We start from the raw sequence: 23,280 nt of genomic DNA on the forward strand, positions 1-23,280 counted from the left end.
GGGGGAAGCCCCGCTGGGATTTGCTTGGCAGGATGGATTGGGGGATTGTCGGCGTGGGAAGAGTGGGGTTGTGGGAGTGGCGGTGGGATTTTGGGGGTGGTGGGATTTGGGGATGGTGGGATTTGGGGGATGGTGAGATTTTGGGAATGGTGGGATTTTGGGGAATAGCGGGATTTTGGGGATGGTGGGATTTGGGGATGGTGGGATTGTGGGGAATAGCGGGATTTTGGGGAATAGCGGGATTTTGGGGACGGTGGGATTTTGGGAGCACTGGTGGGATTTGGGGAACAGTGGGATTGTGGGGATGGTGGGATTCTGGGAACGGTGGGATTTTGGGGAGGTTGGGATTTTGGGGATGGTGGGATATTGGGAGCATTGGTGGGATTTTGGGGATGGCGGGATTTGGGGGTGGTGGGATTTGGGGATGGTGGGATTTGGGGAGGTTGGAATTTTGGGAGCATTGGTGGGATTTTCGGAACGGTGGGATTTGGGGAATAGCGGGATTTTGGGGATGGTGGGATTTGGGGGTGGTGGGATTTTGGGAATGGTGGGATTTTGGGGACAGCGGGATTTGGGAATGGTGGGATTTTGGGGATAGCGGGATTTGGGGGATGGTGGGATTTGGGGGATGGTGGGATTTGGGGATGGTGGGATTTTGGGGATGGTGGGATTTGGGGGATGGTGGGATTTGGGGGATGGTGGGATTTTGGGGAATAGCGGGATTTTGGGGATGGTGGGATTTTGGGGATGGTGGGATTTTGGGAATAGCAGGATTTTGGGTGGTGGGATTTGGGGGATGGTGGGATTTTGGGGATGGTGGGATTTGGGGGATGGTGGGATTTGGGGATGGTGGGATTTTGGGGATGGTGGGATTTGGGGGATGGTGGGATTTGGGGATGGTGGGATTTTGGGGATGGTGGGATTTGGGGAATAGTGGGATTTGGGGGATGGTGGGATTTGGGGATGGTGGGATTTTGGGGATGGTGGGATTTGGGGAATAGTGGGATTTTGGGGATAGTGGGATTTGGGGATAGTGGGATTTGGGGAATAGCAGGATTTTGGGGATGGTGGGATTTGGGGATGGTGGGATTTGGGGACGGTGGGATTTTGGGAGCACTGGTGGGATTTGGGGAACAGTGGGATTGTGGGAACAGTGGGATTGTGGGGATGGTGGGATTTTGGGAACGGTGGGATTTTGGGGACGGTGGGATTTTGGGGACGGTGGGATTTTGGGGATGGTGGGATTTTGGGGACGGTGGGATTTTGGGGATGGTGGGATTTTGGGGATGGTGGTGGGATTGTGGGGATGGTGGGATTTGGGGGATGGTGGGATTTTGGGAACAGTGGGATTTTGGGGATGGTGGGATTTGGGGAATAGCGGGATTTTGGGGATGGTGGGATTTGGGAACGGTGGGATTTTGGGAACAGTGGGATTTTCGGAACGGTGGGATTTTGGGGATAGCGGGATTTTGGGAATGGTGGGATTGTGGGGATGGTGGGATTTTGGGAACAGTGGGACTGTGGGAGCACTGGTGGGATTTGGGGAACACTGGGATTTTGGGAGCACCGGTGAGATTTTGCGAACTCTGGGATATTCCCACCCTGGCACAGTGAGATTTTGGGAACAGTGGAATTTTGGGAGCACTGGGATTCTCCCATCCAGGATTTTCTCTCCCTGCCTGGCTGGAGCTCCTTGGGAACACTGGGATTTTCCCATAGGGATGGAAAATCCTTGGGAACACCGGTGAGATTTTGGGAACAGTGATGGGATTTGGGAACACTGGTGGGATTTTCCAGGATATTCTCTCCTTGCCCTGCCTGGAGCTCCTCAGGAGCACCAGGATTTTGGGAACACCGATGGGATTTTGGGAACACCCACAGGATTTTGGGAACACTGGGATTTTGGGAGCACTGGTGGGATTTGGGGAACACCGGGATTTTCCCATTGGGATGGGAAATCCTTGGAAGCACTGCTGGGATTTGGGGAACAGTGGGATTTTGGGAACAGTGGTGGGATTTTGGGATCAGTGGGATTTTGGGAACAGTGGGATTTTGGGAACAGTGGGGTTTCTATCAACTCCTGCTCCGGGAATTGTTAATCCCGGTGAAATCCCAGGCACATTCCCTGATCCCGACCCCTCTCCGTGGTCGTTTCCTTGCTGGATCAGGGATTGAGGCTCCGGGATTTTATCCAGCTCCTCATCCCAGAGTTTTCCACAGCTTCCAGAGCCATTTAAGGAAGCAAGAATTCCTGAAAATCCAGCCAGGGCTTGGTGGGAAGAGGCAGCAGGGATGGAGAGCTGGGAAAAGTCTGGGTTCAGAGCTGGGAAATCCCTGGATCCAGAGCTGGGAAATCCCTGGATCCGGAGCTGGGAAAAGTCTGGATCCAGAGCCCGGAAATCCCTGGATCCAGAGCTGGGAAATCCCTGGATCTGGAGCCAGGAAAAGTCCAGATTCAGAGCCGGGAAATCCCTGGATCCAGAGCCGGGAAAAGTCCGGATCCAGAGCCGGGAAATCCCTGGATCCAGAGCTGGGAAATCCCTGGATCCAGAGCTGGGAAAAGTCCGGATCCAGAGCTGGGAAATCCCTGGATCCAGAGCTGGGAAAAGTCTGGATCCAGAGCCTGGAAATCCCTGGATCCAGAGCCTGGAAATCCCTGGATCCGGAGCTGGGAAATCCCTGGATCCAGAGCTGGGAAATCCCTGGATCCAGAGCCCGGATCAATTTTGGGGCTTTTTTTTTTTTTTTTGGGGTCATTTTGGGAACTTTTGGGTTCATTTGGGGTCATTTTTCAGTTCATTTTGGGGGTTTTGTGGCTTTTTGGGGATATTTTTGGGAATTTTGGGGTACATTTTTGGGTATTTTGGGGCATGTTCGGTTCATTTTTGGGGTTAATTTTTGTGGCTTTTGTTGGGTTCTTTTTGGGGCATTTTTGGGTTCAATTTTAGGGGATTTTTGGGTCCATTTTGGGGGTTTATTTTGAGGCATTTTTGGGTCCAAATTGGGGAATTTGGGGTCCATTTTTGGGCCCATTTTGGGCATCTCTGGGCTCATTTTGGCTCCATTTTAGGGCATTTTGGGGTTCAATTTTAGGGGATTTTGGGGTCCATTTTGAGGCATTTTTGCCTCCATTTTGGGGCATCTTGGGGTTAATTTTGGAGCATTCTGGGGTTCATTTTAGGGCACTTTTGGGTTCATTTTAGGGGATTTTTGGGTCCATTTCTGGGTTCATTTTAGGGCATTTTGGGTTCATTTTGGGGTTCATTTCTGGGTTCATTTTAGGGCATTTTTGGGTCCATTTTGGGGCATTATTGGGTTCAATTTTGGGTTCATTTTAGGGCATTTTTGGGTTCATTTTTGGATTCTTTTTGGGGCATTTTTGGGTTCAATTTTTGGGGATTTTTGGGTTCATTTTTGAGGCTTTTTTGCGGCATTTTTGGGTTCATTTTGCGGCATTTTGGGTTCATTTTGGGGTTCATTTCTGGGTTCATTTTAGGGCATTTTTGGGTCCATTTTGGGTTCATTTTAGGGCATTTTGGGCTCATTTTAGGGCATTTTTGGGTTCAATTTTCAGGCATTTTTGGGTTCATTTTTGAATTCTTTTTGGGGCATTTTTTGGGTTCAATTTTTGAGGATTTTTAGGTCCATTTTGAGGCATTTTAGGATTCATTTCCGGGCTCATTTTAGGTTCAATTTCGAGGCATTTTTGGGGCTATTTTTGGGCCATTTCCATCCCTGGACACTCCCTAAAATTCAGCTCCAATTTTGTAACATTTAAGCCATGACAAAAGCTCGGTTTATCCCCAAAAAAACCCCCACGAATCCAAAGCTGCTCCTCCCCCAGGGATCCAGGCAAAGCCAAAATCCTTGGATTTCAGTGGAGGAGAGACAGGGAAAGAACAAATTCCTGGAGGGAAAAACCCATCCAGGACACCCCAAAGCCCTGGGAATGAAGGAAAACTCGGGAAAAGGTTGGGAAGGAGCCTCAGGCTCTGCCTCATTCCCAGCTGGATTCCCGGCAGGAATGTTCATTCCCTGCTGGAAGGGGAGAAAACCCGGGAATTCCAAGGGAATTTCACTCCAGTGGAAAAGTCCTGGAATCACAGCAGGGATTGGGGATGTTCTCCTCCTCCCTGAGGATTCCCACAAAGCATTCCCAAGGGATGGAGGGGCCGCATTCCCAGGATTTTTGAGCATTTCCCCAGGGCTGGAGCATTCCCATGGATTCCAGGATGCCCAGCCCCACCTCCCCCTCTGGATTTTCAAAGGGATTTGGGGGATTTTTCCCTATTTTTTGGTTTCTTCCCCCACATTTCCAGGCTCTTCCACAGCGAAACCTGGAATTATTCCCCCAAAATCCCAGGATTTTTCCCCTCGGATGCCTCAGTTTTATGGGAACACACAGAGAGCTGCTTCCAAACCCATCCCTGGCATCCCCCCGGCACCCCCATCCACATTCCAGAGCTTTTCCCACCCAAAATTCACCCACAGGACACACATGGAAACAGGGCACATTCCCAGGATAACCCCAAGCCATTCCCTGCTCCCAGGACAGCTCCAAATCCATCTTTTTTTTCCCTGGAAAAAGCTTTATCCCACCACCCAAATCCCACAGCTCCCAAATCCCGCAGCTCCTGCTCCTCTCCCAGACATTTCCCAGAGTTTCAGCTCCTCCAGCTCCCCGGAATTCCAGCAAAATTCCACAGGGACTCTCCCAGAGCTGCTCCAGCTCCTTTCCCAGCCCATCCCCGATCCCAACCCCAATTCCCGATGGCAGCTCCACCCCAAACCCTCCAAGGACAGCTCCAAATCCATCTTTTTTTTCCCTGGAAAAAGCTTTATCCCGCCACCCAAATCCCGCAGCTCCTGCTCCTCTCCCAGCTCTCATTCCCAGAGTTTCAGCTCCTCGGAATTCCAGCAAAATTCCACAGGGACTCTCCCAGAGCTGCTCCAGCTCCTTTCCCAGCCCATCCTCGATCCCAAGCCCAATTCCCGATGGCAGCTCCACCCCAAACCCCACAGATCCCCCCCAGTCGGTGTCTCCAGGGCCGGATTCCCGGGATCTGCCGCCATCCCGGCGTTCCCCTTCCCGCTCATTCTCCCCGCCAAAAGCTGACATTTGTCCCTCCCCGCTCCCAGCTGGAGCCTGGATCCCGATCCTGCTCCTTCCCACTTTTCCCTGCACTTCCTCCTCCCTTCGTTCCAGGGGGTTTGTAAAGCTCCGTCCCCTCAAATCTCACTTTTTCCTCCCCAAATCCCACTTTCTCTACTCCAAATCCCACTTTTTTCCCCCCATCATAAATCCCACTTTCTCTCCCTCTCAATCCCATTTTTGCTCTCCCGGCCACAATCCCACTTTTCCCCTCACAAATCCCACTGTTTCCTCCCAAATTCCCACTTTTTCCTCCCAAATTCCCACTTTTCTCCCTCTCAAAATCCCCCTTTCTCTCCCCCGAAAATTCTACTTTCTCACCCCTCCTAAATCCCACTTTTTCCTCCCAAAATCCCACTTCTTTTTCCCCCAAAATCTCACTTTTTCCCTCACAAATCCCCCTCTTTCTCCTCCCAAAATCCCACTTTTTCTCCCTCCCAAAATCCCACTCCCCCCCTGCAGTTTCCCCTTTTCCAGCTTCCCAACCCCTCTCTCCGTGGCATCTCCCCCACCCCAAAAACTCCTGGACCCCACAACTCCCCTTTCCCCCTCTGCTCCCACCCTCCCAGCACCCCAAGACCCCACAAAGCTTCTCCCAACCCCTTTCCCCTAAACCCCCTCCCCAAATCCCCCCCAGCTCTTCTCTCACCCCTTTCCCATCGCCCCCAAAACCTCAAACCCCTCCCTCGCTGCTCCCCTCCCCCACAGCCCCAAATCCATCCCTGACCCCAGCCCCAAATCCATCCCTGCACTGACCCCAACCCCAAATCCCTACACTGACCACAGCCCCAAATCCATCCCTGCACTGACCCCAACCCTAAATCCCTGCACTGACCCCAGCCCCAAATCCATCCCTGCACTGACCCCAAATCCATCCCTGCACTGACCCCAGCCCCAAATCCATCCCTGCACTGACCCCAGCCCCAAAACCATCCCTGCACTGACCCCAAATCCATCCCTGCACTGACCCCAGCCCCAAATCCATCCCTGCACTGACCCCGGCCCCAAAACCCCTCCCCAGCCCCCCAAACCTCCTCACTGACCCCATCCCCAAATTCCCCCCTCACTGACCCCCTCCCCTGCACCCCAAACCCCCCTACACTGACCCCATCCCCAACTCCCCCTCACTGACCCCATCCCCAACTCCCCCTACACTGACCCCATCCCCAAATTCCCCCCTCACTGACCCCAACCCCCTACACTGACCCCATCCCCAAATTCCCCCTTCACTGACCCCAACCCCCCTCACTGACCCCTCCAGCCCCCCCAAACCCCCCCTAAATCTCCTCCCCCCCCTTCCCCGCCCCTCCCCCCTCAGCCCCTCAGGCCTCTCCCCTCCCCCATCCCCCCCTCACAGCACCTCCCCTCCCCCAACGGCCGCCCCGCCCCCCTTCTCCCCCCTCAGCACCGAGCCCCCCCACGCCCCCAATCGCTCCCGCTCCCGCTCCGCGCCCGCTGCGCGGTCCCCGCTGACCTTGCACAGCCCCGCCGCCGGTGTCCGAGGGAAGGGGCGCGGGGGCCGCGCTCGGGGGTCGGGGGGGGCCCGGGCCTGGCCGCGCTCCGTCCGCCGCCCTGAACAAAAGAGCCCGGCCAGCGCCGCTGCCCGCCGCGCGCACCGCGCCTGCGCGGCGCCCGCCCGCGGCACGCCGGGAGGTGTAGTCCGCGCCGCCGCCAAGCCGCAGTGCGTTCGGGTGTGGGCGCGCGGGGGGTGATGGGAGGTGTAGTCCGCGGAGCGCGGCGGCGCCGCCGCCTGCGCGCGGGGTGTGCTGGGAGGTGTAGTGCGCCGCGCTCGTGGGGCATGATGGGAGGTGTAGTCCGGGTTGGTCCGGTGGCTGTGTTTTCTGCCTGCTGTTAATTGGATGATTGGAGTCATTAACGGCGGGAAAGACCTCGAGGGTCTTCGAGTCCAAGATGTGGCCGAAAACAACCTTGTCCAGTTCGGAGGCCCGAATGCCACGTCCAGTGGGATGCGCCCAGCCTGTGCCCGCGCTCAGAGCATCTCAGTGGGATTTTTTTCATGGAATCTTGCAATCGTTCGGGTTGGAAAAGCCCTCTGAGATCGCCAGGTCCAACCAATACCCCCAGCACTGCCATGCCACCCCTAACCCGTGTCCCCAAGTGCCACATCCGCGTGTTTTTGAGCGCCTCCAGGGACGGGGACTCCACCGCTGCCCTTCCCCAGCTCCGTTCCCTTCCCTGGCCCCACTCCAGCCCCTCCATGTCCCTCCTTGTCCCGGGCCGGGGAAGGTGGGAGGGGCACTCCGAACCACAGCTGCCGTCGGACTACAACTCCCAGCATGCCCCACACCGGAAGCGCCCGCCCTTCCCGCGCTATAAAAGCGCGCGCCTCCGCCGCCGCTTAAAGGGGCCGCGGCCTGTGCGAGGTGAGGGGGCCCTGAGGGGAGGGAGTGCTGGGGGAAGGTTTGGGGCGGGCAGGGGGGTCCTGGCTGGGTCCCCTCGGGGTCTCTCGGTGTCCCCACGGCCGCTGGGGGGGAGGAGGAGGAGGAGGCGGCGCTGGGCTGGGCCTCACCCCCGGCCGCGGCCTCTCCCGGCGGGGCCGGGCCGGGCTCGCCCTCAGCCCCCGCAGCTCGGGCTGGCTCCGCTCCCGGGGCTGGTCCGGCCCCTCCGTGTCCGATCCCTGTCCCGAGGAGCCTTTTCCTTCCCGTGAAGGCAAAAGAGCTTCAGGAATTTCCCCCCACCCCCCCTCGGGGTTTCCAGGCGGCCGTGCCTGAGTACGACAGGGAAAATCGGGAATCAGTGGGATTCCTTCCCGTTTTTCCGGCTCGGGAGGAGCCACATCCCAGCGCTGAGCGGGTGCAGAATCCACTGAAGCACTTCTCTTCCTAAATCCCTGCTCTTTTCTTTCCCAGATGTTTCCCGCTGGGCTCTGCCTCTAGGATGTTGGAGAACCGAGAAGAAGTGAGGCCATTCCCGGTTTATTCCCAGCTGGAATTCGGGCGGGTTGGATGCAGGGAAGGGTCGGTGGGGGCTGAGCTGCCGGTGGCATTGGGAAAGCCCGGAGGGCTCTGTGCGGTTCCTGGGGAGCTGCAGAAGCCGGGAATGGGGCTGGATCGGTGGTTTTGGTGTCCCGCAGGAGCTGACCACGGTGCGAGTGCAGGATCCCCGCGTGCAGAACGAGGGCTCCTGGAATTCCTACGTGGATTACAAGATCTTCCTGCACGTGAGCCGGGGCTGGGGCATGGAAAAGGAGCGGCAGGGCTGGGATGGGAGCTGGGAGAGGCTCTGGAGCGGGATAATCCCGAGCTGTGGAGGGGGGAATCCTCGGGATCCCGTCGTGGTTTGGGTCTGAGAGCCGGCGGCGAGGGGATCCTGCAGGGACTGAGATCCTGCCCCTCGATCCCACGGAGAATTCCCACGGAGAATTCCCATCCTGGATCCTGCAGGGACTGAGATCCTGCCCCTCAATCCCACGGAGAATTCCCATCCTGGATCCTGCAGGGACTGAGATCCTGCCCCTCAATCCCATGGAGAATTCCCATCCTGGATCCTGCAGGGACTGAGATCCTGCCCCTCGATCCCATGGAGAATTCCCACCCTGGATCCCTCAGGGACTGAGATCCTGCCCCTCGATCCCACGGAGAATTCCCATCCTGGATCCTGCAGGGACTGAGATCCTGCCCCTCGATCCCACGGAGAATTCCCACCCTGGATCCTGCAGGGACTGAGATCCTGACCCTCGATCCCATGGAGAATTCCCATCCTGGATCCTCAGTCCAGGCAGATCCAGCCCCTCAATCCCATGGAGAATTCCCACGGAGAATTCCCATCCTGGATCCTGCAGGGACTGAGATCCTGCCTCTCAATCCCATGGAGAATTCCCATGGAGAATTCCCGTCCTGGATCCTCAATCCAGGCAGATCCTGCCCCTCAATCCCACAGAGAATTCCCATGGAGAATTCCCATCCTGGATCCTCAGTCCAGGCAGATCCAGCCCCTCAATCCCGTGGAGAATTCCCATGGAGAATTCCCATGGAGAATTCCCATCCTGGATCCTGCAGGGACTGAGATCCTGCCTCTCAATCCCATGGAGAATTCCCATCCTGGATCCTCAATCCAGGCAGATCCTGCCCCTCAATCCCACAGAGAATTCCCATGGAGAATTCCCATCCTGGATCCTCAGTCCAGGCAGATCCAGCCCCTCAATCCCACAAAGAATTCCCATGGAGAATTCCCATGGAGAATTCCCATCCTGGATCCTGCAGGGACTGAGATCCTGCCCCTCGATCCCATGGAGAATTCCCATCCTGGATCCTGCAGGGACTGAGATCCTGACCCTCAATCCCACGGAGAATTCCCATCCTGGATCCTGCAGGGACTGAGATCCTGCCCCTCAATCCCACAGAGAATTCCCATGGAGAATTCCCATCCTGGATCCTGCAGGGACTGAGATCCTGCCTCTCAATCCCATGGAGAATTCCCATGGAGAATTCCCATCCTGGATCCCTCAGGGACTGAGATCCTGCCCCTCAATCCCACAGAGAATTCCCATGGAGAATTCCCATCCTGGATCCTGCAGGGACTGAGATCCTGCCTCTCAATCCCATGGAGAATTCCCATGGAGAATTCCCATCCTGGATCCTCAATCCAGGCAGATCCTGCCCCTCAATCCCACAGAGAATTCCCATGGAGAATTCCCGTCCTGGATCCTCAGTCCAGGCAGATCCTGCCCCTCGATCCCATGGAGAATTCCCATGGAGAATTCCTGTCCTGGATCCTGCAGGGACTGAGATCCTGCCTCTCAATCCCATGGAGAATTCCCATGGAGAATTCCCATCCTGGATCCTGCAGGGACTGAGATCCTGCCTCTCAATCCCATGGAGAATTCCCATGGAGAATTCCCATCCTGGATCCCTCAGGGACTGAGATCCTGCCCCTCAATCCCACAGAGAATTCCCATGGAGAATTCCCATCCTGGATCCTGCAGGGACTGAGATCCTGCCTCTCAGTCCCATGGAGAATTCCCATGGAGAATTCCCATCCTGGATCCTCAATCCAGGCAGATCCTGCCCCTCAATCCCACAGAGAATTCCCATGGAGAATTCCCATCCTGGATCCTCAATCCAGGCAGATCCTGCCCCTCAATCCCACAGAGAATTCCCATGGAGAATTCCCGTCCTGGATCCTCAGTCCAGGCAGATCCAGCCCCTCAATCCCATGGAGAATTCCCATCCTGGATCCTCAATCCAGGCAGATCCTGCCCCTCAATCCCACAGAGAATTCCCATGGAGAATTCCCATCCTGGATCCTCAATCCAGGCAGATCCTGCCCCTCGATCCCATGGAGAATTCCCATGGAGAATTCCTGTCCTGGATCCTGCAGGGACTGAGATCCTGCCTCTCAATCCCATGGAGAATTCCCGTCCTGGATCCTCAATCCAGGCAGATCCAGCCCCTCAATCCCACAGAGAATTCCCATGGAGAATTCCCATGGAGAATTCCCATCCTGGATCCTCAATCCAGGCAGATCCTGCCCCTCAATCCCACAGAGAATTCCCATGGAGAATTCCCATCCTGGATCCTCAGTCCAGGCAGATCCAGCCCCTCAATCCCGTGGAGAATTCCCATGGAGAATTCCCATGGATAACCCCCGTGCTGGGTGATTTTCCCAGACCAACAGCAAGGCCTTCACCGCCAAGACCTCGTGTGTGCGGCGCCGGTACCGGGAGTTCGTGTGGCTGAGGAGGCAGCTCCAGAAAAACGCTGGATTGGTGTAAGCATTCCCCCCCAAAATCCCACTTTTTCCCCCCCAAAATCCTACTTTCCCCTCCCCCAAAATCCCCCTTTTTCCCTCACAAATCCCCCTCTTTCTCCCCCCCAAAATTCCCCTTTTCCCCCCCCCAAATCCCACTTTCTCCCCCTAAAATCCCACTCTCTCCCCTTTCCCAAAATCCCACTTTCCCCCCCAAAATCCCACTTTTTCCTTCCCAAATCCCCCTCTTTCTTCCCCCCAAAATCCCACTTTCTCCCCCCAAAATCCCCCTGTCTTCCCTTTCCCAGAATCCCACTTTTTTCCTCCCAAAATCCCCTCTTTCTTCCCCCCCAAATTCCCCTTTTCTTTTCCCCCCAAAATCCCACTGTCTCCCCCTAAAATCCCACTCTCTCCCCTTTCCCAAAATCCCACTGTCTCCCCCTAAAATCCCACTCTCTCCCCTTTCCCAAAATCCCACTGTCTCCCCCTAAAATCCCACTCTCTCCCCTTTCCCAAAATCCCACTTTCCCCCCCAAAATCCCACTCCCCCCCTGCAGTTTCCCCTTTTCCAGCTTCCCAACCCCTCTCTCCGTCGCATCTCCCCCACCCCAAAAACTCCTGGACCCCACAACTCCCCTTTCCCCCTCTGCTCCCACCCTCCCAGCACCCCAAATCACCCCCACACGGAATCCCTCCTTCCCGGGATCCAAGCCCCAGCTGGGATTTGGGATCCTGGCAGTGCCAATCCCGAGTTTTCCCCGTGCCCTCAGGCCCGTGCCGGAGCTGCCCGGGAAATCCGCGGCGTTCTTCGTGGGCAGCACGGATGAGTTCATCGAGAAGAGGAGGCAGGGGCTGCAGCAGTTCCTGGAGAAGTGAGAGCGGGATTTGGGGATTTGGGGATTTGGGGTTTGGGGTTTGGGAAGGGTTGGGAGGAGGGGACAGCACCCAGGGGTGGCTGGGAGGTGACAGCAGAGGGCTGGGTGTCCCTGGTGATTGTCCCTTCCTCGTGTGCCCCTTGTGTCCCCTCCTGTCCCTTGTGTCTCTCCCATCACTCTCTTGTCCCTCGTGTCCTCCTCATTCCCCTTCATGTCCCTCTCCCTCTCCCTCTCCTCTCCTCTCTCCGTGCCCAGGGTGGGAGGGGACAGCAGAGGGCTGGGTGACCCTCGTGTCCCCCCTCGTGTCCCCCTTTGTGTCCCCTTCCCATCCCTCCCGTCCCCCTCCCGTCCCCCTCCCGTCCCCCTCCCGTCCCCCTTTGTGTCCCCCTCTTGTCCCTCTCCTGTCCCTCCCATCCCTGTGTCCCTCTCATGTCCCTTCCTGTCCCTCCCGTCCCCCTCATGTCCCCCCCATCTCCCTCGTGTCCCCCTCCTCTCCCTCCTCTCTCCATGCCCAGGGTGGGAGGTGACAGCAGAGGGCTGGGTGACCCTTGTGTCCCCCTTTGTGTCCCCCTTTGTGTCCCCTCTTGTCCCTCCTCTCTCCATGCCCAGGGTGGGGGCTGACACGGTGCCAGCAGAGGTGACCCTGTCCCTGTGCCCATCGCTGTCCCTGTGCCCATTGCTCTCCCTGCAGGGAGGTGCCCACAGGGCTGACCTGTCCCTGTGCCCTCACTGTCCCCGCAGGGAGCTGCCAGCAGGGCTGACCTGTCCCTATGCCCATTGCTGTCCCTGTGCCCATCGCTGTCCCTGCAGGGAGGTACCAGCAGGGCTGACCTGTCCCTGTGCCCTCACTGTCCCCGCAGGGCTGACCTGTCCCTGTGCCCTCGCTGTCCCCGCAGGGCTGACCTGTCCCTGTGCCCTCGCTGTCCCCGCAGGAGGTGCCAGCAGGGCTGACCTGTCCCTGTGCCCTCGCTGTCCCTGTGCCCTCGCTGTCCCCACAGGGCTGACCTGTCCCTGTGCCCATCGCTGTCCCTTATGCCCATTGCTGTCCCCGCAGGGCTGACCTGTCCTTGTGCCCTCGCTGTCCCCGCAGGGCTGACCTGTCCCTGTGCCCATCGCTGTCCCTATGCCCATTGCTGTCCCCGCAGGGCTGACCTGTCCCTGTGCCCTCGCTGTCCCCGCAGGGCTGACCTGTCCCTGTGCCCTCGCTGTCCCCGCAGGGCTGACCTGTCCCTGTGCCCTCGCTGTCCCCACAGGGCTGACCTGTCCCTGTGCCCTCGCTGTCCCCGCAGGGTGCTGCAGAGCGTGGTGCTGCTCTCCGACAGCCGCCTGCACCTGTTCCTGCAGAGCCAGCTGCCCGTGCCCGCCATCGAGGCGTGCGTGCAGGGCCGGGGCCCGCACGGCGTCACCGAGGCCATCCTGCGCTACGCCATGGCCCCCTGCGCCTGGGGGCACCGCGGGCACAGCCCCGCGCCGGCCCCGGCACCGCCCGGCCACCCCGGAGACGTGTAAGGGACAGGGAACGGGGGATATGGGACAGGGAATATGGGATAGGGGATATGGGGATAGGGGATATGGGACAGGGGATATGGGGCAAGGGACACAGGACAGGGGACAGGGGATATGGGACAGGGGATATGGGACAGGGGATATGGGACAGGGGATATGGGATATGGGACAGGGGACAGGGGATATGGGACAGGGGATATGGGACAGGGGACACGGGATATGGGATATGGGACAGGGGATATGGGACAGGGGACACGGGATATGGGATATGGGACAGGGGATATGGGATACGGGATATGGGACAGGGGATATGGGACAGGGGACAGGGGATGTGGGGCAGGGGACACAGGACACAGCAGAGGGGATACGGGACAGGGGACAGGGGATACAGGACATGGGATATGGGACAGGGGACACAGGACACAGCAGAGGGGATACAGGACAGGGGACGGGGCAAGGGACAGGGGATACGGGACATGGGGCATGGGACAGGGGACAGGGGACACAGGATATGGGACACAGCACACGGGACACAGGATATGGGGCAGGGGATATGGGACATGGGACACAGGATATGGGACATGGGGCACAGGACATGGGACACAGGACACGGGACACAGCACACGGGACAGGGGACACAGCACACGGGACATGGGGCAGGAGTGACTCTGGGCCAGGCATCCCGGGCTGGGATCGTGCAGCTGGGAAGGGAAGGAGCATCCCAGGGCCTCACTGGGCATCTCAGGGTGGGATTTTGTGGCAGGGAATGGCCTGAGGAAAGGAGGAGCAGCCTGGGCCAGTCTCAGGTCCTGGCTGTGGATCCCGGGATGGGATTGTGCAGCCGGGAAGGGAAGGAGCATCCCGGATTCCAAGACAGTCCCAGGTCCTGGCCCTGCATCCCAGGCCGGGAACGGGCAGGGAAAGGAAGGAGCATCCCAGGACCTCACTGGGTATTCTGGGGTGGGATTGTGCAGCAGGAAACGTCCAGGAGCGAGGAGGAGCATCCCGGGATGGGATTTTGTGGCAGGGAATGGCCTGAGGAAAGGAGGAGCAACCTGGGACAGTCCCAGGTCCTGGCTGTGGATCCCGGGATGGGATTTTGTGGCAGGAAACGTCCAGGAGCGAGGAGGAGCATCCCGGGATGGGATTTTGTGGCAGGGAACAGGCAGGGAAGGGGAGGAGCATCCCAGGGCTGTCCCGGGTCCTGGCTGTGGATCCCGGGATGGGATTTTGCAGCAGGAAACATCCAGGAGCGAGGAGGAGCATCCTGGGACAATCCCAGCTCCTCGTTTTGCATCCCAGGATGGGATTTTGCGGCAGGAAAGGGCCTGGGGTGAGGATCCAACTGCGCTGCTGCAAATCCCTGGAAAAGCTGGACAAGCCCAGACTCCCCTGGCAGGTCTGGGGGTCTCAGAGATGCTCCAAACCCCATAAAATTAGGGAAATCCAACCACATTTGGGCTTCCTGCCCTGTCCCGTGCCTGCTTTTCCTGGAAAATAAGAGGTGTCTGGATTCCAGCGGGAGTTTTTAAGGAGTCTCATGGTTGGAGGAAGAGGTTCGAGGGGCAGGAGCCGGGGGCTGGAATGTCCCTGGGATGGGAATATCCCCCTTTTCCAGCTCCGGGCTCGGTGCTCCCGTGCCGAGGACATTCCCTGGATCCCTTCTCCAGCCTGACCCGCTCTGTTCTCCCAGCTGTGCCGGCCTGGGAAGCGCCCAAGGCTGCCTGGAGAGCTTCCCGTACTGGGGCGACTTCGGCATGGACGAGGCACGGCCGGAGAGCCCGGCCGGACACGGAGTGACCCCTCTGGAGAGCCCGGCCGGACACGGAGTGACCCCTCTGGAGAGCCCCGCCGGACACGGAGTGACCCCTCTGGAGAGTCCGGAGAGCCCAACCGGACATGGAGTGACCCCTCTGGAGAGCCCGGCCGGACACGGAGTGACCCCTCTGGAGAGCCCAACCGGACACGGAGTGACCCCTCTGGAGAGCCCAACCGGACATGGAGTGACCCCTCTGGAGAGCCCGGCCGGACACGGAGTGACCCCTCTGGAGAGCCCGGAGAGCCCAACCGGACACGGAGTGACCCCTCTGGAGAGCCCAACCGGACACGGAGTGACCCCTCTGGAGAGCCCAACCGGACACGGAGTGACCCCTCCGGAGGAGCCCCCCCGGGATGTCCGGCCCGACACGGAGTGACCCCTCTGGAGAGCCCGGACAGCCCGGCCGGACACAGAGTGACCCCTCCGGAGCCCTGGCTCGGAGAGGGATCCGTGCGGAGGCACCGGACTGGGTGGACTGGGCAGCACTGGGAGCTCTTTCCCAGCGGATTCCCGCTTTTCCCCGCTATTCCCCGGCCGCGTTTCCTCGCTCTGCTCCCGGAGGAGGGATCTGGGAGCTCGGGAATGCCGTGGTCGTGCTTCCCACGGTGGCCGTGGCTCCCTGGCCGGAGCGGGAGCGGGGCTCGGGGGGTGGCAGTGCCGCCGGGCTCCGTGTCCTCGGCACTTCCCGCTGGGAAAAGGGAGGGATGGGGTTGGAATTTGGGTCCCTTCCCGCTGCTGGGGGCCGTTCCAGGCTGGAATTTCTGGGAAAGCAGGAGCGGCTCGGGTGGTTTTGGTGTCCCCTCCCTCTGAGCACTTGGTGTGGGCAGGGCTGGCGAGCCCTGGCTGGACGTGAAAATGAAATAAAAACAAATAAAAATGAAAATAAAAATAAAACCGAAGTCGAGGAGAATTTGCCGGGAGCTGCCGAGCTCGGGGCCGGGAGGAGCGTGGGGAATTCGGGGATTTAGGGAACACGGACGCACAAATCCCTTCCCGCAGCTCCTGCTCCTCTCCCAGCTCTCATTCCCAGAGTTTCAGCTCCTCCAGCTCCCCGGACTTCCAGCAAAATTCCACAGGGACTCTCCCAGAGCTGCTCCAGCTCCTTTCCCAGCCCATCCCCGATCCCAACCCCAATTCCCGACGGCGGCTCCGCCCCAAACCCCACAGATCCCCCCCAGCCGGTGTCTCCAGGGCCGGGCGGGGCTCGGGGCGGATTTTGGGGAGGGTTTGGGGTTTTTTGCTCCATTCCCGGGATGCTCCAGGGAAGGGGAGGGAATGTCGGGAGGAGTTTGGGGCCGGGGCCGGCAGCTGCCCCGAGCGCCGCTGCCATTGGCTGCTCCCCTCATGAATATTCATCGACGTGCATCAATATTCATGAGAGAGCCGCTCGGAATGGCGCGGCTGTGCGGGCAGATGTGCGCGGGGATCCGCTCGGGATCCAGGGATCCGATCTGAATCCAGGGATCCCCTCCGAATCCAGGGAGCCCCTCCGAATCCAGGGATCCGATCCGAATCCAGGGATCCGATCCGAATCCAGGGATCCGATCCATCCCCATGGATCTGCCCCGAATCCATGGATCCGCTCTGTCCCCATGGATCCGCTCCATGGCCCCTCTCCAGCCCCTCTCCAGCCCCATTCCTCGAATTCCAGAGGGAATCCAGCCCAGCCTGGGAATTCCAGAGGGATTCGAGCCCTGCCCGGCTGAGCTCGGGGCGCCCTCCGCCCCCTCCCCACCCAACCCGCGGCGAGACGTGGGGAGGGGGCGGCACCGCGATGGCTCCCGCTGCATCCCCTGGGATCCATCCCCTGGGATCCATCCCGTGGGATCCACCCCGTGGGATTCACCCCCTGGGATCCATCCCGTGGGATCCATCCCGCTTTTCCTGGCTCCAGCATCTGCCCAGCTGTGCCCTGGAGCGGCCCCGGGGGGGGCGGATTTTGGGGCCCCGTTCCCGGCGGATTTTGGGGCTCCGTTCCCGGCGAGGCCGCAGCCGGCAGGGCCCTACCCCCACCTAGGGGCGCTGGAGCCGGGAGCGGGAGAAGCGGGAAAAGCGGGAACAGCGGGAACAGCGGGAAAAGCGGGAACAGCGGGAAAAGCGGGAAGAGCGGGAAGAGCGGGAAGAGTGGGAAAAGCGGGAAAAGCGGGAACAGCGGGAAGAGTGGGAAAAGTGGGATTCACCCGCATGGCCTGGAGCGGAGCGGGGGCGCTCGGAGCGGGGGGGGTCAGGAAGAGCGGCCATTCCTGGCCATTCCCAACCATTCCCGGTTTATTCCTGGTCATTTTCCCGGCCATTCCAGGCCATTCTTGGGCATTCCCAACCATTCGCAATCATTCGCAACCATTTCCAGTCATTCCTGGGCACTCCTGGTCATTCCCAACCATTCCCGACAATTCCCGGCCATTCCCGGCCATTCCCGGTCATTCCTGGCCATTCCCGAGCATTCCCCATCATTCCCGGTCATTCCCCAGCATTCTCAACCATTCCCGACCATTCCCTGCGCCCCTTCCCAGCTCCAGCCCCGCCACAAAGTCTGGAGCAGCCAAACTTGGAGAGGAAAAAGGGATTTATTGAGGAGAAACCCCGGGATCTGGGATGGGCTAAAACCTGGATTTGGGATGCGGGAACACCTGGAGTTCTCCAGGGGATTTGGGATGGACCCGGGAAAAGCGGGAGAACGAGGGTGGGAGACGTCCAGGGAATTTGGGATTGAGCCCTCCCCGTTCCCAGCCCCGCCCCGTGCCTCAGTTTCCCCATGGAATGCTTCCCGGAGGGATTTTTGGGATAAAACCGCTCGGTCCCACGGAGGTGGCTCTGCCACGTGAATCCCATGGGATTTGTGGGATTTGGAATCCAGGGAATGACCCACGCCGGGCTGGCGCTGGCCCCGCGCTGCCCCCGCCGCTCCCGGTCCCGCCTGATCCAGGGAAAAGCGGGAGATGGAGCCAAAGGCACCACGGAGACCCCGGGATGGATCCCCCGATCTCCGAACCCCGGACCTGACCCCAAATCCCAACCCCAAAACTGACCCCAAAACCCCAAACCCAGCACCCCACACCCCGAATCGGACCCCAAATCCCAAACCCCAACCCCAAAACTGACCCCAAACAAAACCCCAAACCCAGCACCCCACACCCCGAATCGGACCCCAAATCCCAAACCCCAACCCCAAAACTGACCCCAAACAAAACCCCAAACCCCGCCCCCCACACCCTGAATCTGACCCCAAATCCCAAACCCCAACCCCAAAACTGACCCCAAACAAAACCCCAAACCCAGCACCCCACACCCCGAATCGGACCCCAAATCCCAAACCCCAACCCCAAAACTGACCCCAAAACCCCAAACCCCGCCCCCCACACCCCGAATCTGACCCCAAATCCCAAACCCCAACCCCAAAACTGACCCCAAACAAAACCCCAAACCCAGCACCCCACACCCCGAATCTGACCCCAAATCCCAAACCCCGAACCTGACCCCAAATCCCAAACCCCAACCCCCAAACTGACCCCAAACAAAACCCCAAACCCCAACCCCACACCCCAAATCCCGCACCCCAAACCTGACCCCAAACCCCAACCCCACACCCCAAAACTGACCCCAAACCCAAAACCCCAACCCCAAACAAAACCCCAAACCCCACACCCCAAACCCCGCACCCCAAACCCAAACAAAACCCCCAACCCCACACACCAAATCCCGCACCCCAAACGCCAAACCTGACCCCAAACCCAAAACTGACCCCAAACCCCGCACCCCAAACCTCAAACCCCAACCCCACACCCCAAATCCCGCACCCCGCACCCCAAACCCCAACCCCACACCCCAAATCCCGCACCCTAAATCCCAATCCCCAAATATCCCAAAGGTTGGAATTTAGGATTACCAACCTTAACCCGCACCCCAAACCCTGAAACCCGCACCCCAAACCTGACCCCAAACCCGACCCCAAACCCCGCACCCCGAACCCCAAACCCCAAACCCGACCCCAAACCTGTCACTCCTCCAGCTCGAAGGCGGGCGCCAGGAATTCCCTCGGGACGATCCCGATCTCGTCCCGGAGCTCCCCGACCCACCAGCCGTGCCCGGGGTACTCCTGTGGGGTCACGGGCACTGCGCTTGGGGTCAGGCCCTTCCTTTGGGGCTCTGACCGCCAGAACCCCACAAAGAATACCCCGAACCCGTAAAGAATATCCCAAACCCATAAAAAATACCCGGAACCCATAAAAAATACCTCGAACCCATAGAAAATACCCCAAATCCCACAAAAAATACTCCAGATCCCACAAAGAATACCCCGAACCCATTAAAAATACCTTGAACCCATAGAAAATACCCCAAATCCCACAAAAAATACCTCGAACCCATTAAAAATACCTTGAACCCATTAAAAATACCCCAAATCCCACAAAAAATACCTCGAACCCATAAAAAATACCCCAAACCCATAAAAAATACCCCAAATCCCACAAAGAATACCCCGGACCTGACCCCCAACCCCAAGAAGGGCGGGATGAGGGACGGGGGGTTTGGAAAGGATTCTTTGGTTCGGGGTTTAAGGTTTGGGGTTCAGGGATTGGGGTTCGGGATTTGCAGTTTGGAGGTTTGGGGTTTGGGGTTCAGGGATTGGGGTTCGGGGTTCGGAGTTTGGAGGTTTGGGGTTTGGGGTTCAGGGATTGGGGTTCGGGATTTGCAGTTTTGGGTTCGGGGTTTGGGGTTTGGGGTGTAGGGTCAGGTTCGGGGTTTGGGATTCGGGGTTCGGGGTTTGGGATTTGCAGTTTGGGGTTCGGGGTTTGGAGTTTTGGGGTTTGGGGTTCGGGGTTTGGGGTTTGGGATTTGCAGTTTGGGATTTGCAGTTTTGGGTTCGGGGTTTGAGGTTTGGGGTGCAGGGTCAGGCTCGGGGTTTGGGGTTCGGGGTTTGGGGTTCGAGATTTGCAGTTTGGGGTTCGGGGTTTGGGGTTTCGGATTTGCAGTTTTGGGTTTGGGGTTTGGAGTTTTGGGGTTTGGGGCCAGGTTCGGGGTTTGGAGTTTGGGATTTGCAGTTTGGGGTTCGGGGTGTAAGGTCAGGTTCGGGGTTTGGGGTCAGGTTTGGGGTTCGGGGTTTGGAGTTTTGGGGTTCGGGGTTCGTGGTGTAGGGTCAGGTTTGGGGTTTTGGGGTCACGTTCAGGGTTCGGGATTTGGGGTCACGTTTGGGGTTTGGGGTTCGGGGTCACGTTCGGGGTTTGGGGTTCGGGGTTTGAGGTTTGGGGCTTGGGGTCACGTTTGGGGTTTGGGGTCACGTTTGGGGTTTGGGGTTTGGGGTGTAGGGTCAGGTTTGGGGTTTGGGGTCACGTTCGGGGTTTGGGGTCACGTTTGGGGTTTGGGGTCACGTTTGGGGTTTGGGGTTTGGGGTGTAGGGTCAGGTTTGGGGTTTGAGGTCACGTTCGGGGTTCGGGGTTTGGGGTCAGGTTCGGGGTTTGGGGTTTGGAGTTTTGGGGTTTGGGGTTCGGGGTGTAGGGTCAGGTTTGGGGTCACGTTCGGGGTTTAGGGTCACGTTTGGGGTTTGGGGTTTGGGGTCACGTTTGGGGTTTGGGGTCAGGTTCGGGGTTCGGGGTTCGGGGTCAGGTTCGGGGTTTGGGGTTTGAAGTTTTGGGGTTTGGGGTTTGGGGTGTAGGGTCAGGTTTGGGGTCACGTTTGGAGTTTGGGGTCACGTTTGGGGTTTGGGGTCACGTTTGGGGTTTGGGGTTCGGGATTCGGGCTTTGCTCGGGAACTCAGTGCTTAATTCACACCCTGATTCTTTGGGCTTTAACCCCAAATCCCAGCCCGGAGCCCGGAGCGGGGCATGGAGCGATCCCGACATCCAGGAAGGGGAAAAGAATTCCAAACTTAAGGAAAACCCCCGAATTTAAAGGAAAATCCAAATTGACGGAAAAATCCAAATTTAGCCCTAAAAGGCCGCGGGCTGCGCCGCCCCCCACCCCCATCTCTGAGCGATCCCCGTTTGCAGCTAATCCCGGCCCTGATCCCAAATCCCGGCATCATCCAAGGAGCCGGGAGCTCCTCCTCAGCCAGGAGGGGAAGGGGCGAAAAGTCCAAATTTCGAGCAAAAATCCCGATTGAGTCCGAAAAATCCCAATTGATTCCTGAAAATCCGAATTGTTTCCGGAAAATCCGAATTAACTCCTGAAAATCCTGATTGATTCCTGAAAATCCGAAGTAACTCGTAAAAATCCGAATTGATTCCTGAAAATCCGAACTGATTCCGAAAAATCCAAATTGATTCCTGAAAATCCGAATTAACCCCTAAAAATCCGAATTGATTCCTGAAAATCCGAATTGATTCCTAAAAATCCGAATTAACTCCTGAAAATCCTGATTGATTCCTGAAAATCCGAATTAACTCCTAAAAATCCGAATTAACTCCTGAAAATCCGAATTGATTCCTGAAAATCCGAATTGATTCCTAAAAATCCGAATTAACTCCTAAAAATCCGAATTAACTCCTGAAAATCTGAATTGATTCCTTAAAATCCGAATTAACTCCTGAAAATCCTGATTGATTCCTTAAAATCCGAATTGATTCCTAAAAATCCGAATTAACTCCTGAAAATCCGAATTGATTCCTTAAAATCCGAATTGATTCCTAAAAATCCGAATTAACTCCTGAAAATCCGAATTGATTCCTTAAAATCCGAATTGATTCCTAAAAATCCGAATTAACTCCTAAAATCCGAATTAACTCCTGAAAATCCGAACTGATTCCGAAAAATCCAAATTGATTCCTAAAAATCCGCATTAACTCGTAAAAATCCGAACTGATTCCTGAAAATCCGAATTGATTCCTAAAAATACGAATTAACTCCTGAAAATCCTGATTGATTCCTGAAAATCCGAATTAACTCCTAAAAATCCGAATTAACTCCTGAAAATCCGAATTGATTCCTTAAAATCCGAATTGATTCCTTAAAATCCGAATTAACTCCTAAAAATCCGAATTAACTCCTGAAAATCCGAATTGATTCCTGAAAATCCGAACTGATTCCTAAAAATCCGAATTGATTCTGAAAATCCTGACTGATTCCTAAAAATCCCGATTGATTCTGAAAAATCCGAATTTTTTCCCGAAAAATCCCAATTAATTCCGAAAAATCCTGATTGATTCCGAAAAATCTGAATTGATTTCCTAAAAATCCCAATTGATTCCGAAAAATCCGATTTTTTTCCCCGAAAAATCCCAATTAATTCCTAAAAATCCCAATTTATACCGAAAAAATCCCAATTTATTTGGAAAAATCCGATTTTTTTTCCTAAAAGTCCGATTTTTTCCCTAAACCCCCCTATTCCTAAAATTCCCAATTTATACCTAAAAATCCCAATTAATTCCTAAAACCCCAAATTTTATCTCTATCCCAATTAATCCCTAAAAACCCCAATTAATTCCTAAAACCCCCATTTCTATCCCTAAAAATCCCAATTAATCCCTAAAAATCCCAATTTTATCCCTAAAAAAATCCCAATTTATACCTAAAAAATCCGAATTTTTTCCTAAAAATCCCAACTAATACCTAAAAATCCCATTTTTTTTTTCCTAAAAATCCCATTTTTTTTCCTAAAAATCCCATTTTTTTTCCCTAAAAACCCCAATTTTAGCCCTAAAAATCCCAGTTAATCCCTACAAACCGCCGCACCTCCGCCTCTCCCCGAGCATCCCCGCCCCGCCCCGCTCCCGGAGCATCCCTGTCCCGGAGCATCCCTGTCCCGGAGCATCCCTGTCCCCGGGGCATCCCTGTCCCGGGGCATCCCTGTCCCGGAGCATCCCTGTCCCGGAGCATCCCTGTCCCGGAGCATCCCCGCTCCCGGGCCATTCCCGCTCCCGGAGCATCCCCGCTCCCGGGCCATTCCCGCTCCCGGAGCATCCCCGCTCCCGGAACATCCCTGTCCCGCTCCTGGGGCATCCCTGTCCCGGAGCATCCCTGTCCCGGAGCATCCCTGTCCCGGGGCATCCCTGTCCCGGAACATCCCCGCTCCCGGAGCATCCCTGTCCCCGGAGCATCCCTGTCCCGGGCCATTCCCGCTCCCGGGGCATCCCTGTCCCCGGAGCATCCCTGTCCCGGAACATCCCCGCTCCCGGAACATCCCTGTCCCGCTCCTGGGGCATCCCTGTCCCGGAGCATCCCTGTCCCCGGGGCATCCCTGTCCCGCTCCCGGAGCATCCCTGTCCCGGGCCATTCCCGCTCCC

At 57.2% G+C, this 23,280-nt stretch overlaps 2 protein-coding genes across 2 annotated transcripts in view; one reads left to right on the forward strand and one right to left on the reverse strand.

Moving 5' to 3' along the window:
* Window positions 1-7,528: 7,528 nt before the first annotated feature.
* On the forward strand, window positions 7,529-15,874 carry SNX11 (sorting nexin 11). Its single transcript, XM_082297191.1, has 7 exons — window positions 7,529-7,536; window positions 8,023-8,071; window positions 8,247-8,333; window positions 10,782-10,882; window positions 11,632-11,733; window positions 13,026-13,241; window positions 14,936-15,874. The coding sequence occupies exons 2-7, from the start codon at window positions 8,051-8,053 to the stop codon at window positions 15,435-15,437; spliced, it is 1,029 nt and encodes a 342-aa protein (XP_082153317.1). The 5' UTR covers window positions 7,529-7,536; window positions 8,023-8,050; the 3' UTR covers window positions 15,438-15,874.
* A 2,020-nt stretch (window positions 15,875-17,894) lies between these two features.
* The window catches only part of SKAP1 (src kinase associated phosphoprotein 1), a gene marked incomplete at its 5' end in the record, with an annotated part of 37,027 nt that continues 31,641 nt past the window's right edge, over window positions 17,895-23,280 (reverse strand). Inside the window, 2 exons of the mRNA XM_082297268.1 lie at window positions 17,895-17,978; window positions 19,056-19,157. Coding sequence (XP_082153394.1) covers window positions 19,059-19,157 — 99 coding nt within the window. The 3' untranslated portion in view covers window positions 17,895-17,978; window positions 19,056-19,058. The remainder of the gene's footprint in view (window positions 17,979-19,055; window positions 19,158-23,280) is intronic.

Source organism: Coloeus monedula, assembly GCF_965178545.1.
Source record: "Coloeus monedula genome assembly, chromosome: 26".
Lineage (NCBI taxonomy): Eukaryota > Metazoa > Chordata > Aves > Passeriformes > Corvidae > Coloeus > Coloeus monedula.